The 14175-nt window shown below is 38.1% G+C and overlaps 1 protein-coding gene across 1 annotated transcript; it reads right to left on the bottom strand.

Moving 5' to 3' along the window:
- Positions 1-2482: 2482 nt before the first annotated feature.
- On the bottom strand, positions 2483-13816 carry mrpl39 (mitochondrial ribosomal protein L39). The gene is made up of 10 exons (XM_059327862.1): positions 13646-13816; positions 11293-11499; positions 10506-10645; positions 10235-10334; positions 9931-9998; positions 9002-9114; positions 8827-8892; positions 7502-7655; positions 6477-6524; positions 2483-2643 (listed from the first exon to the last, which is right to left on the bottom strand). Exons 1-10 carry the CDS (start codon positions 13680-13682, stop codon positions 2554-2556), a joined length of 1023 nt encoding a protein of 340 aa, XP_059183845.1. The 5' UTR covers positions 13683-13816; the 3' UTR covers positions 2483-2553.
- Between the last annotated feature and the right edge of the window lie 359 nt (positions 13817-14175).

The raw sequence follows: 14175 nt of genomic DNA, 5'->3' as shown, positions 1-14175 counted from the left end.
TTAGCTTATTTACTTTCTTGTCACAACTTAGTGTGTTTCCCAAAATGTTGAACTATTCCTTTAACCCTTTGAGGGGCTCAGATGTAATGTTTCTAACAGGATCTAGGCTCTCTTTTGACAATTTTAAGCTTTGTTTTGGTTACTTTGTCCAGCGAAAACTTTTATAACCTATGATCTGTTCAAGGACGGTCAGAAAGTTCAGCTTCAGTTTCTTTCTATGACAAACTATTGGCGATTTTTTAAAAGAAAACATTTATTTACTAATTCTTTACAGATGAGTTCAAAGCAGTGAATACATAAATGAATCGTCTGAGAGAACCAGGATATAAAAGACACTGATAGCACACTGCAGAATTACTCCACGACAAGTAAAAGTCCTGTTCAAAGGTACAAAAGTATGAGGAGGAAAATGTACTTAAAGCAGTAAAAGTACTCGTTATGCAGAAAGCACCCACTCAGATTGCTATAGTCTAAATATATTACTGGATTATTGCTATGGATGCATTTATGCAAGCACTGTTTTAATTTTGCAAAGGTCGAGCTCATTTTAGCTACTTAATATACTGTTAAGTTTAATTTAAAAATAAGAAAAGGTCTAATCACTTTAAATTGATCATGTTTTATGTTAAATCTCAACCTGAAATGTAACTACAGGTGTCAGCTAAATGTAGCAGAGTAAAAACTTCAATATCTGCCTCAAAATGTAGTAAGGTTGAAGTATAAATTTACATCAACTCGAAATACACAATGTACTTAAGTACAGTATTGAGTAAATGTACTTAATTACATTCCACCACTGGTCCACAACTCATGAAACTCAAATCAAACTGTGAAACTACAATCAAATCTGAATACATTTTGTCACTGCGCCTCATGTTTTCAAAAACACATTTTAGTGTGCTGTTCAGCTGTAATTTTAGAAAGTTTGTGACCGAGCCTTCAGTTTTTTTCCTGCTTGAAATTGGACCAAGAACTCCTCCACACTGAAAAACTCCTCAGAGCTCCAAAAGTTTTAATGTTCTCATTAGCTGTAGGTGTGTTTAAGAAAGGGAGGGATTGCAGACTAACACAGATTTGCGAATTAGTAAATCCTGAGACACTTATTTTATCACGTTGTTGATATACACTACCAGTCAAAAGTTTTAGAACACCCCAATTTTTCCAGTTTTTTATTGAAATTCAAGCAGTTCAAGTCAAATGAACAGCTTGAAAGGGTCCAAAGGTAAGTGGTGAACTGCCAGAGGTAAATAAAAAAAGGTAAGCTTAACCAAAACTGAAAAATAATGTACATTTCAGAATTATACAAGTAGGCCTTTTTCAGGGAACAAGAAATGGGTTAACAACTTAACTCTATGGAGTCTTGGGCTATTTTGTCCATTTTTGAATTCTTTTCATGTCTTTGTAAGTCATTTTGTGTCTTTTTTTAGTCATTTTGTGTCTTTTTTTAGTCATTTTGTAGTCATTTTGTGTCTTTTGGTGTCTTTTTTGTCATTTTGTGTCTTTTTTTAGTCATTTTGTGTCTTTTTTTTGGTCATTTTGTGTCTTTTTTAGTCATTTTGTGTCTTTTTTGGTCATTTTGTGTCTTTTTTAGTCATTTTGTGTCTTTTTTTGGTCATTTTGTGTCTTTAGGTGTCTTTTTTTGTCATTTTGTGTCTTTTTTTAGTCATTTTGTGTCTTTGGTCATTTTGTGTCTTTTGGTGTCTTTTTTGTCATTTTGTCTTTTTTTGTCATTTTGTGTCTTTTTTTGTCATTTTGTGTCTTTTTTTAGTCCTTTAGTCCAACATAAAATGTGATTTTGAATCTTTTTTTTATTTTCAAAACACTATCATGCTCAATAAAGAATTTTAAATGTTGCAAATGTGCATTAATTTCAGAGTACACTGAGACATTAAACTGCATCATTTTCTATTAAATTCTGGAAAAGTTGGTGTGTTCTAAAACTTTTGACCAGTAGTGTATATAGAAAGATGGCTTATCAGAAAGTGGCAGGAAAATGGTTTTCACAGTGATTGGGAGCTCTATTAAAGCATCTCTTCACACTGCTGGTGTGCAGTGGTGTGTTTGTTGGATGAGACGTCTGGCAGACACCAGAGTGTTGTGTCTAATGTGTCAAAACGCCTGGAATCCTGGGAAAAAAAAGAAGAAGAAGAAGAACGTGCCTCATGGCTGGGATCCTCGGGCTCGCTCACACTTTCTCACACTTGACTGGAACACACTCTGAGGATTGAGAGCCACCTGTTTGACGGCTGACAGACACAACAGCTGCACTGCTGCCTGACCTTCAGCCAATAAGACACGCACACACTCCGCTGGTGTTGTTGTCGAGCAAACTGCTGACACACGCAGAAACACGTTTCCATTTAAACTCTTCTGCTACAATCAGCTGAACACTTTTAAACACAAACAATGCAAGACTTGTGATTTTGTCTGACACTGGAGGGGATTTCTATAAGAATGAGATAAGTGGGAGTGATTTGTCACATATTTTTACACATTTATTGAACAAAACAAACAACGGGGTACATGTGAAAGTGTGTATGTGTGTGTGGAAGGTTACACAGCGGTGGTCTCTGGCTGGTCGGAGGGTGGAGGCGAGTCTGGAGGAGAGGGCGGAGTCACTTCTTCAGCTTTCGGCACCTCAACCTGTGCAAAAAAAGCCACATGTGAAAATGTAGAAACATCCTAAAAACGTCTTCTAAGGGTTTTTCTACGGAGATGTTGGAGGGGTGGAGGCATCTGTTGGCAGCGTGGGCGGCGGGTTGGAGCGCCAGCTGGAGGCAGACGGGGGACATGCTGCCCCGCCGCCTGCAGCCGGCTCAGAGATCACGCCGCCCACGCCTCGCCGCTTTTATCAAACCGTTTCTGTGCGGCAGCCCAGGCACAGGGTGGACAAAATAACAGAAACCTTTCAACTTCACAAGAAAACATTAAAACACTGCAGCCTTAAAAAGTATTAAACAGAATCAATATCTCTTTAAAAAAAAAAAAGGTTGTGTTGTCAGTCTACTGTACAAGAAACAGAATTTAATGCAATTCAAGCAACAACAAAGTTGCTTTACAAGGCAACAAGTAACAGGATGTTTTCTGCCAACATATTAATACAAACCAGCTGCACTGATATTCAACTATTTCCTGTTTATTTGACATTTCTCTCTTCCAAACTCCTTTTTTTGAGGATAAAATAAAGATGAAGGGCATTTTTGAAGGGTTCACTTTCTGCTTCACCCGCAAATGAAGTGGTTTGGATAATCTTGTCAGCAACATGTCTAATTGTCTGACTGCAATATGTCCTTGCTAAGAGATCCCCAAAGTTAATTTGGAATGCATATATTATAACTACAAATAATACATTTTGGCACAGGGACAAGTGCTACATGTGCCCAAAGACTAAATCCAGCATGAGAAGAAAATAGCTACAACTCACACTCAAGCACAAGTTGAATATAAATGTAAAAAGAAAGAAATATATGGAAAACAGTCAATAAACAACACATTTTCATCTTATTTTTCAAAAATCCCCATTTTCACTATTTATGTAAATGTGATTACACATCTGATCTAAGATTCTCCATCTTTGCCTGTTTGATATGTCACAAAGTTTATCTGTATTTGACTTCAGACCAATCAGAACAAATGTTGTGGCATTTATCAGACTAAATAAATTCCTTGCACAAAAATAGATGAACAGATATTAGAGGAGTTTCCCCAACAATGGATTTGAAATTAAAGTTACACATGAACCTTTTCTTTCACAGTTTTTTAGACGATAGTGAAATTACAAAAGTAAGATGCAAAACGTGTCAAAAATAAAAATGTCAAATTGTGTTTTTAGTCCAGTTTGTGTAGTGGTTTGTTAGTAAAGTCTGAGATCTCACACAGTTTTTCAACAGACAACAGGAGAAGTCTCTGAACCCCAGGCAGTGGAATGTCGTGTTTTGTCACATTTTACTCACTGTGGCCTCATTTTTCACTGCAACATATCAGTCTTGCACCTCTATAAAACAGCACAGTCATGACTAGAAGGAGGGAGAACTCAAAAATGTTGTGCAATAATGTCATAAATTATATAAAAGTGTAGGTTGGCTGTTTAATGGCTTCCCAGTTGGGCTGAGAAGTGGAGTTTTTTTAAATGTTTTTTAAAGGTTCTGACTTGTGCAAACAGCTTGTGCTTTGATGAAATATCACAATTTCAAGCTACAACCAATGAGAACGCCTGTTTCACAGCGTCTGTAGATGATTATTGTGCAGTGTATTTTTGACATTTTTTTGCATAGAAAACATGGGGTTCAGAGGGTTGAAATGAATTTGATCTTCATGAAAGAATGAAAACGTTCACATGGTCTTAAATGGTCTCTGGATACGTAAATGTCCTTCAGAGGTTCTGGGCCTGTTTAGGTTAATAGCTCCTCCACTGGTTAGCGGTAGCATGAAATAAAATAATAATATTGTTTGTGTGGTATTGGGTTCAGCACATTGTGTTTGTCTATACTTGGGACATAAATGCAGATCAGATCACATTTTTTGACAAATGAATGCAGAAAACTAGGTAATTTCAAAGGGTTTAACATACTTTTTCTTGCCACTGTATAAGTCCTGCAGCTCAATGGAAACAGCACCATCATGACTAGAAGTAGGGAGAACTCAAGCGTGTGCAATAAATGGATTACATTGGCCCAATTTTAAATTAGACATATCAAATACAGTTCTTTGATGAAATATCACAAGTTTAAGCTTTTGTTTGGTTACGGTAAATCCAACGAGAAGCCAGTTTTTACAGTGTCTGTAGATGATAAACCATAGGTCTCAAACTCGCGGCCCGCAGGCCAATTGCGGCCCTTGTGACGATATTTTGTGGCCCCCACCTTGATATGAAAGTTTAATGTGAGTTTTATATGAATGGCACTTTACCGTTTTGTGTGTGGAAGGTTCCTTTATTGCGCAAGCTGGAGGTTTGTTTCACTTGTTTCTATGACGACGTTAACGAAAAGAAAGGCAGCTGCTACCGGAGCGTTTATTATCTGCCGTGTTGTTGTTACCGGAAGAAGTGGAAATGTTATGTAATGTCATTTTGTGTCTCTTTTTGGTCATTTTGTGTCTTTTTTTGGTAATTTTGTGTCTTTTAGTAATTTTGTGTCTTTTTTTGGTCATTTTGTGTCTTTTAGTAATTTTGTGTCTTTTTTTGGTCATTTTGTGTCTCTTTTTAGTAATAGTGCCTCCAGCGGCCCCCAGGTAAGGTTGAGTTTGAGACCCCTGTGATAAATGGTGTCTTTTTGATGAATATTTGAAGAAAACATGGGGTTAAAAGAAATGTTATCTTCATGACAGCACATGCTGAAGTCTTGTGGTTTCATAAGAAGAATGAAAACGTCCACATGGTCTTAAATGATCTCTGGATACTAGAAACACTGCAGTGTAAATGTCCTTCAGAGGTTCTGGGCCTGTTTAGGTTTCCAGCTCCTCCACTCATTAGTGGTAGTGATTCTCTGTTAACACATGGGACAAAGAGGACAGGACGACATGCTCTATACACACACACACACACACACACACACAGCAAACAGAGCGTCAGGTGATGCTATGGAACAGTGTCCTCTGAGAACATGAAGTGACGTCCTGTAGCTCTGCAGCAGGTCTGCATGCTAATCCTGAGCTTGTAAAACCTCCTGAAAGACGTGATCCAAATATGGTCCACTTCTAATGTCTGTCCAGCTCTGACGTCCAGACTTTTGTCTTTAATAAAGTGCGATCTCGACTCCCCGAACAACCCGATCTGTATGAAAATAAAATGTAGGCCACAGAGCACAGTATGTCATCAGTTGCCAAATCAAGTGTGTCTATTAATGAGTGCTTTTTTTTTTTTCTTCTTCATTACGCAATCAGTGATGCACAGAGAACGCCAGCAAAATATATTTCGCCTAGATGGCTCCATCCAAAATTAACTCGTAGCCTAGTTTGAATGTGAAGAATTGATGCTTCTCCTTTAGAGTCTAACTCGGTTATGCTCAGAAACAGTCGATTCAACTCGGCTTCAATCCGAGTGTCACAATGTCTTGAATAAGAGCCTTGAACCTGCAGAGATTTAAAAATACTTCTCGCTTGGATCTCGAGTTAACGTCTGCGTCTTTGATGTGGCGTTCAGAGTTTGTCCTTCATGAGGAGGATGAGACCTGCTTTTTCCTGAAGACAGCAGCCCACGCCGCGTCTCCTCTCTGCTTTTGCCAAAATATAAATGCAAAGCAATAAAAATAGCCGTGTTAAATCCTAACCTCTGGCTACTGTGTGAAATGTGAAAGCGTGGCTGCAGCCAGGGAGCGAGCTGGCTCCATGTGGAACAAGCAGCATCGTCATTTGGACCAGTATCCATCACCTCGACCCCAAACACTAACAGCCCTCCTTCCCCGAGCTGGCAGCGCTGCTTCAGCTTTGAAGTGGCTGTGTGAGGTAAAAAAACACAACAAGATATCTGCTGTTCTTACCAGTTTCTCTGCCCGCTGCCTCAGTTTCCTCCAGACTGTGTGGTGCGCCTGCAGAGAGGAAGACAACGTGACTAGCAGGCACATGGAGACACGGAGAAAGTTTTTTTTACGACATCATATAGAGGACAAGCTTTGATATTGGAACAACAATCAAATGCCATGCATAATCTGTTCCATGGCAACAGCTTTTATTAATAACCTGGAGGGAAACCACTGCACACTGATAAAGAAACACTTTCAAATGGACTTTTTCTGATTCTGAAATAAAACTCGAGCAAAAGGTGCCAACAGATGACATTTTAAACAGATATTCATCTTAAAATGTGACATTTTTTATGTCTAGGTTTAATCTATTTTCACGTAAAAATTTGGCCTGAATGAAACTCTGTTTAAAGTGGGTGGAATAAATGTATGATAATCAAGATTTTAACTTGTCTGAACACCACAACTTGACTTTAGCTTTGAAAGACATGTTTAATATTTTTTAACACCATATATCAAAGTCAAAACTGTAAAAATATATATAATCAGATTTTACAATTTTCCTATAATACATATCTTGTTTGACAAAAGCTTCAATTTCAAAAACCAACCAAATCTAGGCTTAAATTAGTGATATCCCAACAAAATTTCCCTTTATTCTACAGGTTTCTTTTAAAATTATGACAATAAAATGTCTGCACTGACCAAATCCTGGGGACAATAAATAAATCCTGCACTCCTCGGTGCAACTTGGAGACCAATAGTGGAAAAAACGGTTTAAAAATGCCCAATTTTAACACATTTTTCTCATTTCAAGTCAACTTGTTTTTTTTCTTCTTCATTTTTCACGAGTTACGGCATTTTATCTGAGTTATTCTAATCAACGGACATTAGAGTTGTCCCTCCTCCCTTACCATGATTGTGGTGCATTTATAGAGTTGCAGTTAAACATGAGGTAACAAGTAAAAACCCCTAACCCTAGTGTGATTAAAAACCCACACAAAAAAACAAACAGAGTCAGTGTTTCACACAGGGGTCCGTACATGTAGCTGCAGAGGCAGGGAGAGGCCCTGGGCCCGGCGCTGGAGGCCCCAGGGGCCCTGCTCCAGGCTGTGGAGGGCCGTCACCTCGTACTGGGAGCACAGCCCCGTCCTGGCCACCAGGGGGCCCGCACTCAGCAGCACATGGTCACCACATCTACAGACAAAGGGAAAAGGGAAATTATTATGGGACGTCAAAACAACAACCCTCCTTTATGTACACAGGAGACAAAACATGTGTGTAACTAACCACTTTTTGGTTTGTGAAATGCTGTTTCTCGTTTTGTCCACCAGAGGGCAGCTTGTGCTTGTTTTATGGGTTAAAAAAAGCTAAAAAGTGTGTTTAAAATATATTCCAACATGATTTGGGTACAAAAATATTATTCATGATTTAAGTTTATGGTAAAAATGTAATTCATCTGTTTTTTTATGTGCCTATTGTTCGTTTTTTGAGCTAATGTTAGCAATGAGCTTTTGTTTTGAAGGATCGCTAAATCTCTTACTTCCTGGCGGTATTGTGTCTTGGGGTAAAACCAAGCAATTGCAGCGCTACGAGCTGACAGTAAAGGCAGTAAAAGCTAAAGTAAATAAAGGAAACAAAAGGAAAATAAAGCCGTGACGGTAACACAAGAATAAAACGGCGAGGGCTGACTAATAGCAACCCAAGACAAGTGTTTAGTGGTCATATTTATTTTTGTTTTGGAAAGCTATGCTAAGCTAACTTTGCGTACCTGCTGTTGTGTATTGCTTTGTGTATACAGTAGTGAGAACGGAATGTAACTGTATTTTCTTTATTTTCTGGACTACAGTTCTCACGTTGGTTTCACTTTGATTTACGGACTTAATAAGGAGCTTGTATGGAAATAAACATTGTGAAAACCATCAGTCGGGTCCACCATCTTTCGGAGGGTATGCTACAATGGTTTAAACGACACGTTTTATATTTTTTTACACCATATATCATAATCAAAACTGTAAAAATATATATCATGAGATTTTACAATTTTCCTATAATACATAGCTTGTTTGACAAAAGCTTCAATTTCGAAAAACCAACCAAATCTAGGCTTAAATTAGTGATATCCCAACAAAATGTCCCTTTATTCTACATGTTTCTTTTAAAATTACGACAAAAAATGACTGCACTGACCAAATCCTGGGGGAAATAAATAAATCCTGCACTCCTACGTGCAACTTGGAGACCAATAGTGGAAGAACAGGTTTAAAAATGCCCAATTCTAACATTTCAAGTCAACTTGTTTTTTCTTTTCTTTATTTTTCATGAGTTACGGCATTTTATCTGAGTTACAATGTGCATGAGAAGTCACCTGTACAGCGTCACGGTGCCTTTAGGGTTTAGTGCCGCCTTCTGCTCCACTTCTTCCTGTTTACTTCTGGAGGACACAGAGAAAACGTTGTGTTAATGAGGAGAAGGACTAGACAAAAAGGAAACAATGACAAAAGGACAGAGGTATTAAAACAATGGTAGAAAAAGAAGTCTACCTGCTGTGTGAGAAGACCTCCAGCGCCACAGAGGGCGCCACCTCCAGAGGCTCCCAGGCCAGGTCCAGCTGGATGAGCTGCAGGGCTCCTCGGGTCAGAGAGTGCAGCGACTCCTGCAGAGCAAAGCAGCCATGTTGGCTTCAACTCACTCACACTCACACAGAACCAGCTACTGGATCACTAACAGGGTTCAAATCAAAGCTCTGAGTCACTGAATCACTCCTCCCCTGCAACTGCTGCTGCTGACACCAAGAGACTTCATTTAAAAGGTGATAATAAGATTTCACACACATTCAAATATAGAAAAAACAAACACATATGAGATCATGTTAACACCCGATAAGACTATTAACACTCATTTCTGACTAAATCTGTTTAAAGAAAGCATTATGCAGAGTTTAAAGAAGGGCATTACTAAAATAGTAACCTCATTCCGGCCAAATAATGACCATTTTTTTTACTGCTTGAATATATTTCAGCTAAACAAGTCTGGCTGGCCGAAGTCTCTGACTTTTGTGAAAGACAGAACTTTAAACAACCGTCTCAGAAGTCTTAAATGAGCAAGTTATTTGTATTCAAAAGATGCATTTTGGGAAGAATACCATCAGCAGAAACCGACAGTTTTTGCTGACCTCTAATGGTAAAAAGCCTCATCTACTACTCGGCAGTAATGTAGATGGTCACATCTTGACTTTCAGCTATATTCCATCAGCCAGGAAACTTTTATTATGTTGAAGAGGTTTAATGAAGGATGAAAGAAAAACATCTCAATTAAATTTCATGTTAAAGCAAGCTCATGCACCAGCTGATGAAAACGTACACTTTTACATATTTTATTAGCATCAATACTAGAATATGTTTGTGAAGAAAGTAGAGGAAAACAACAACTGCAGATGCTTTTAAGCACACAGACACAAACACTCGTCTACCTCAGAGGGAGTCCATGAGTCCAGCCGAGGGTCCAGCACCACATCACAGCAGAAAGCCCCACAAGTTACTGCATGGAAAGGAATGAAATGGAAACAAATCAGTGCCACTATAGCTCTCATCAGACTCCAACAAGCATTTTTAAATAATTAACACCTGCCAGAAATTATGTTTATTCAGCCTGAATAATTAAAGAAGATCATGTATCTTTCAGTTCCGTCAAACAAGTTCCTGGCAGAGATTTCTTGACCAAAGACTAAATCTCCTGGTGTCTGACACCTGGACACATAAGAGAAGCTCCTTTACCTGGCACCTCAGGTGTGCTGAGCAGCTGCACGGCAAAGTCGTCTTGGAAGGAAGTCTCCAGCACCTGGCCGAGCAAGGCAGCGCAGGAACGCCAGTAAGCCTGAGGGGGAAACAGGAGAACGTGCAGAACTCAGAGTGTGGATTATCGAGGAATTTTCGCCCTCTAAAATCAGCATCGGTCTCAAAAATCCCCTATCAATCAGGCTCTGGTGTACTGTATATTCATTGGGCTTGTGCGATCTAATAAAATATAGGTTTGTTGTTGTTGTACCTGGTTGACCAGAGTTGGATCAGTCTCTTTAAATTTGAGCAGAGTGAGTGAGCAGGACTTGGTGAGGGGCTGGTGGAGAGACCAGGGCTCCCCGTCCACCAGGGCCAGAGCCGAGAGAGCCACATGACGCTCTGTCAGGTCTGAGGGACACACAGAGGAGCTCATCAGAGTGCAAAACAAGCATTTATCTATAGCCAAACATGAAGCAATGCATTATTAATACATGCAAATGAAGCAGATGACAGAGTTCGTTTTACAGAAAATGGGCATCACATAGGGCTGTGCCATATCGTATCGTTCACGATAATATCAGTATTTTTTTTTAATGGTTAAAGAAATGCATATCATGATATTGGCAACGTTGCTACTTCTTGATGTAGTGGTTAAAGTCGTTTTAATCACAAAAAGCTACTTACTCCCTCTCGCTAAACACAAATATATAAATAAATATAAATAAAACATACAAGAACCTTTATTCTCCTTTACAAAATTTCATTAAAATATGCCCCCGGAACCCCTAAATGGTTATTTTTATTATTTGCTCATACTCAAGAGTTATTAAAGAGTACATTTTTTGTATTTGGCAACTGTTGAGATTTGCACTTCAAACTACATGTTAGAATTTTATTTATTCATAGACTAAAAAAAAATTATATTTTCTATATCTTTGGAAGTATTTCCTAATATCGTCAAGTATATCGTTATCGCAAAAATAGCCTGCAATATCGTGATATTCTTTTAGGGTCATATCGCCCAAACCTAGCATCACACACTCCCGTTCACTCACGTCTGGCGCAGCTCAGCGGCGTGGACATCCCTTTGTTCATGACGAGGAGCGTCCCGTCCAGCGCCGGGCCCTGCACCGACACCTCGATCTTCTCCACGCGGGGGTACAGCGCCCTCTGCCTGGCCTGCTCTCTGGAGAAGACGGCGCTGCGATGGCCGCGGAAATCTGCACCCGGTGGACGCAGTGACGCTGCAGCAGATGAAAAACCTGCGATGTGGAGCGGATGGAGGGTTTGAATCAATCAGACAGAAAAGATACAGGAAGAACAAGAGGAAAGTAAAGAATGCAGCAGGTTCAGGAGCCGTGTGATATTATTAACAACATATTTAATAATAATTAAAATAAAAAATAATTAAAAATGGAACAAGAGGAACAAGAGGAAAGTAAAGAATGCAGCAGGTTCTCCATCCAATGAACATCTCATTTTACATCATGTTGAAATGACTTTGTTATTTACATAGCAATCTCTTCCAGGTTATCAGGGGTCAAGACTACAGCTATGGTGTTGCATTATGGGAAATGTAGGCTCCAGTACTTTTGGAGCTTGACCCAGATTGGATAAAAGTACAGAAATGCATTTGACTGAGTTTCACAAATGTATCTGCATATAGGGACAAAAATAGCAAAAGGTGCACCCCAAAACATTTGTTTTATATAAATATTGCAGAGGGATCTGTGAAAAATATGAGTTCTACTGTTTTTTTATATATTAGGAATTAAGGGTGGACACAGGTATTTTATGACACTAAAAATAAAAAATGTAAAATAATAAAAGGATTGGATAACACACAAACTACTTATTTTATTGGGTTACTGCAATAAAGCAATTATTCTTTTATGTCCCAGTTTCATTATTGAGCTCTGGCAACCAAAGCTGATTAAAAGTTGATGTTGATTCCTGACACTTTAACAATAGTGACAATTATAAATAAGGTTTTTTAAAAGATATTTACAGCCTGAATTTGCTGGCTTTCGAGGCATGTTGTATAAAAGCTACTGCAGCTTAATATACTGTTATATTTCGACTATGTAAGGTCTTATACAGATATTTAAGTTGTGGCTTTTATAGCATTTTCTTGCAGAGCCAAACATTTAACACTACTTTGGGCATTTAATGCTAAAAATAAACCTCTTCTAACACATTTAAATAGACCCAAAAAAGTACATGTGATACTGTTAACATCCAACAAGATTATTAACAGTTTCTTGTAGCCAAAATATGGCTCCAAAAAGCATTATGCAGAGTCTAAATGTTCAAGTGTTGATTTATTTTATTTGGCAGGAAACTGGCGGTTTTTGAGACCAAATATTTCTGAAAACTTCTAATGAACTTGGACACAACCTGAGTTTGCAAGAAAAAACACAGGTGTATTCACTGAAATTAATTAACGCTACCTTCTACCTTCAGGTGCGTGTAGCTAACTGGAATAACGTTAGCTTGCTGGGACATTAAAATTGCTTGATTACACATTTTCTTTTGCTTTCATGTCAAGAAGAAAATGTCTTTAACCCTATAAAGCCTGAACCATGAAATAATTGCCAGAAAAATTCTATTTTTTTTAAAAACCTGCTGACAAATAAAAAATATATATATATGAATTTGCATATATGAATTCTAATTTGTATCATATTTGATACATCGGGTCTTTTTGTGCAATTTGTTGCTCACAGTTTTTCTTGAACTAACAAAAACATATAAAACCTAATATTTTTAACCAATGAAAACTTTGACTTTCCTTTTAGCATTTTCCTCAAACATGCAAAATATTTTTTTTCCACATAACACAATATCATACATCTGCTGATATAAAGTTTTCATGCAGCAATGACTGATCCACCAGTGGAACCTGCATTTCATTTTTGCTACATCTGGTATTTTTGTGCAATTTGTTGCTCAGTTTGTTTATCTCCAACACGTCATCAATGCTCAATTTTCTTGCCATCTAAAAATACACACCAAAAAAACAGTTTACCTAAATGAGAAAAAGACTGTATGTTGCTTTATTTAATGCATAATGTATGAAATGCAATAAAATGACAACTGACAAATTTTCAAATAGGTTATTGTGTAACAAATATGATACATTTGGCTTTATAGGGTTAACGTCAAAAAGACAAACTGTCATTTTGACCTAGCTAGCTCACATGCTAATGCTGTTTAACGATTAGCTAGCCACTTAGCTTGAGACATTTAACGGAACAGAGCCGTGTGATATTATTAAAAACATATTTAATTTTCCTAATATGTTCAGTCAAAATGTCTATTTATCCAGACTGTCATTGTACATCTGCACACTGTCCTTTCAAACTAGTTAGCTCACATGCTAATGCTAGCCTATTAGCAGATACTTACGTCGCTGGAGGACTCGACACACGGTTTTCGTCGCCATTGTGAAAAAATATGTTTACACTTATCTAAAAAAACAACTTAAACTAAATACGAATGGGGAAATTGATAAACAAATGTCACTTGAGGCTCTGAGTGAAGGACGCCATGCCTGCTCCGTGTCCAACTACTATTTAGGTCCGGGTAGGAACTGAAGTGGCTGAAAGGTTCCGGGGTGCAGTTCCGCTTCATGGCAGCAGGCGTCGCTGTTGGTAGTCATTTCAATGAAGGCTTATGTAAAGGAAAACCTGCAATAGTTTTTGTATTCTGTAGACAAGAGAGAGAATAAAAATCTCAACACCCTTTTCATCAACAGTCCTTAACAACATTGTATAATACTTCTTTGATATTTCTTTAGGCACTTGTAGTAAAGTTTTGATATTTATGGCGTCCCTTAACAATTTATTTCCTCAGTCTCTGTTTCCCCAAGTGCTGAAAGACTCTTATGCTGATTGGATGGAATCCAAAGTTATGATCTTGGCTCTAAAGTCTCACAT

Source organism: Centropristis striata, chromosome 24 (genome assembly GCF_030273125.1).
Source record: "Centropristis striata isolate RG_2023a ecotype Rhode Island chromosome 24, C.striata_1.0, whole genome shotgun sequence".
In the NCBI taxonomy this organism is placed as follows: Eukaryota; Metazoa; Chordata; class Actinopteri; order Perciformes; family Serranidae; genus Centropristis; species Centropristis striata.
The sequence above is the reverse complement of the archived record's forward strand: the minus strand, read 5'-3'. Positions and strand labels throughout refer to the sequence as shown.

What these genes read in the sequence shown, in the direction of transcription:
- mrpl39 (XM_059327862.1), bottom strand. Translation starts at nt 13,682, where the DNA reads ATGGCGACGAAAACCGTGTGTCGAGTCCTCCAGCGAC. An exon ending in CAGCACACCTGAGGTGCCAG is followed by an intron (nt 9,999 to 10,234) that starts GTAAAGGAGCTT and finishes CTTTCCATGCAG; the next exon opens with TAACTTGTGGGGCTTTCTGC. An exon ending in GGCAGCGGGCAGAGAAACTG is followed by an intron (nt 2,644 to 6,476) that starts GTAAGAACAGCA and finishes TTTTTTGCACAG; the next exon opens with GTTGAGGTGCCGAAAGCTGA.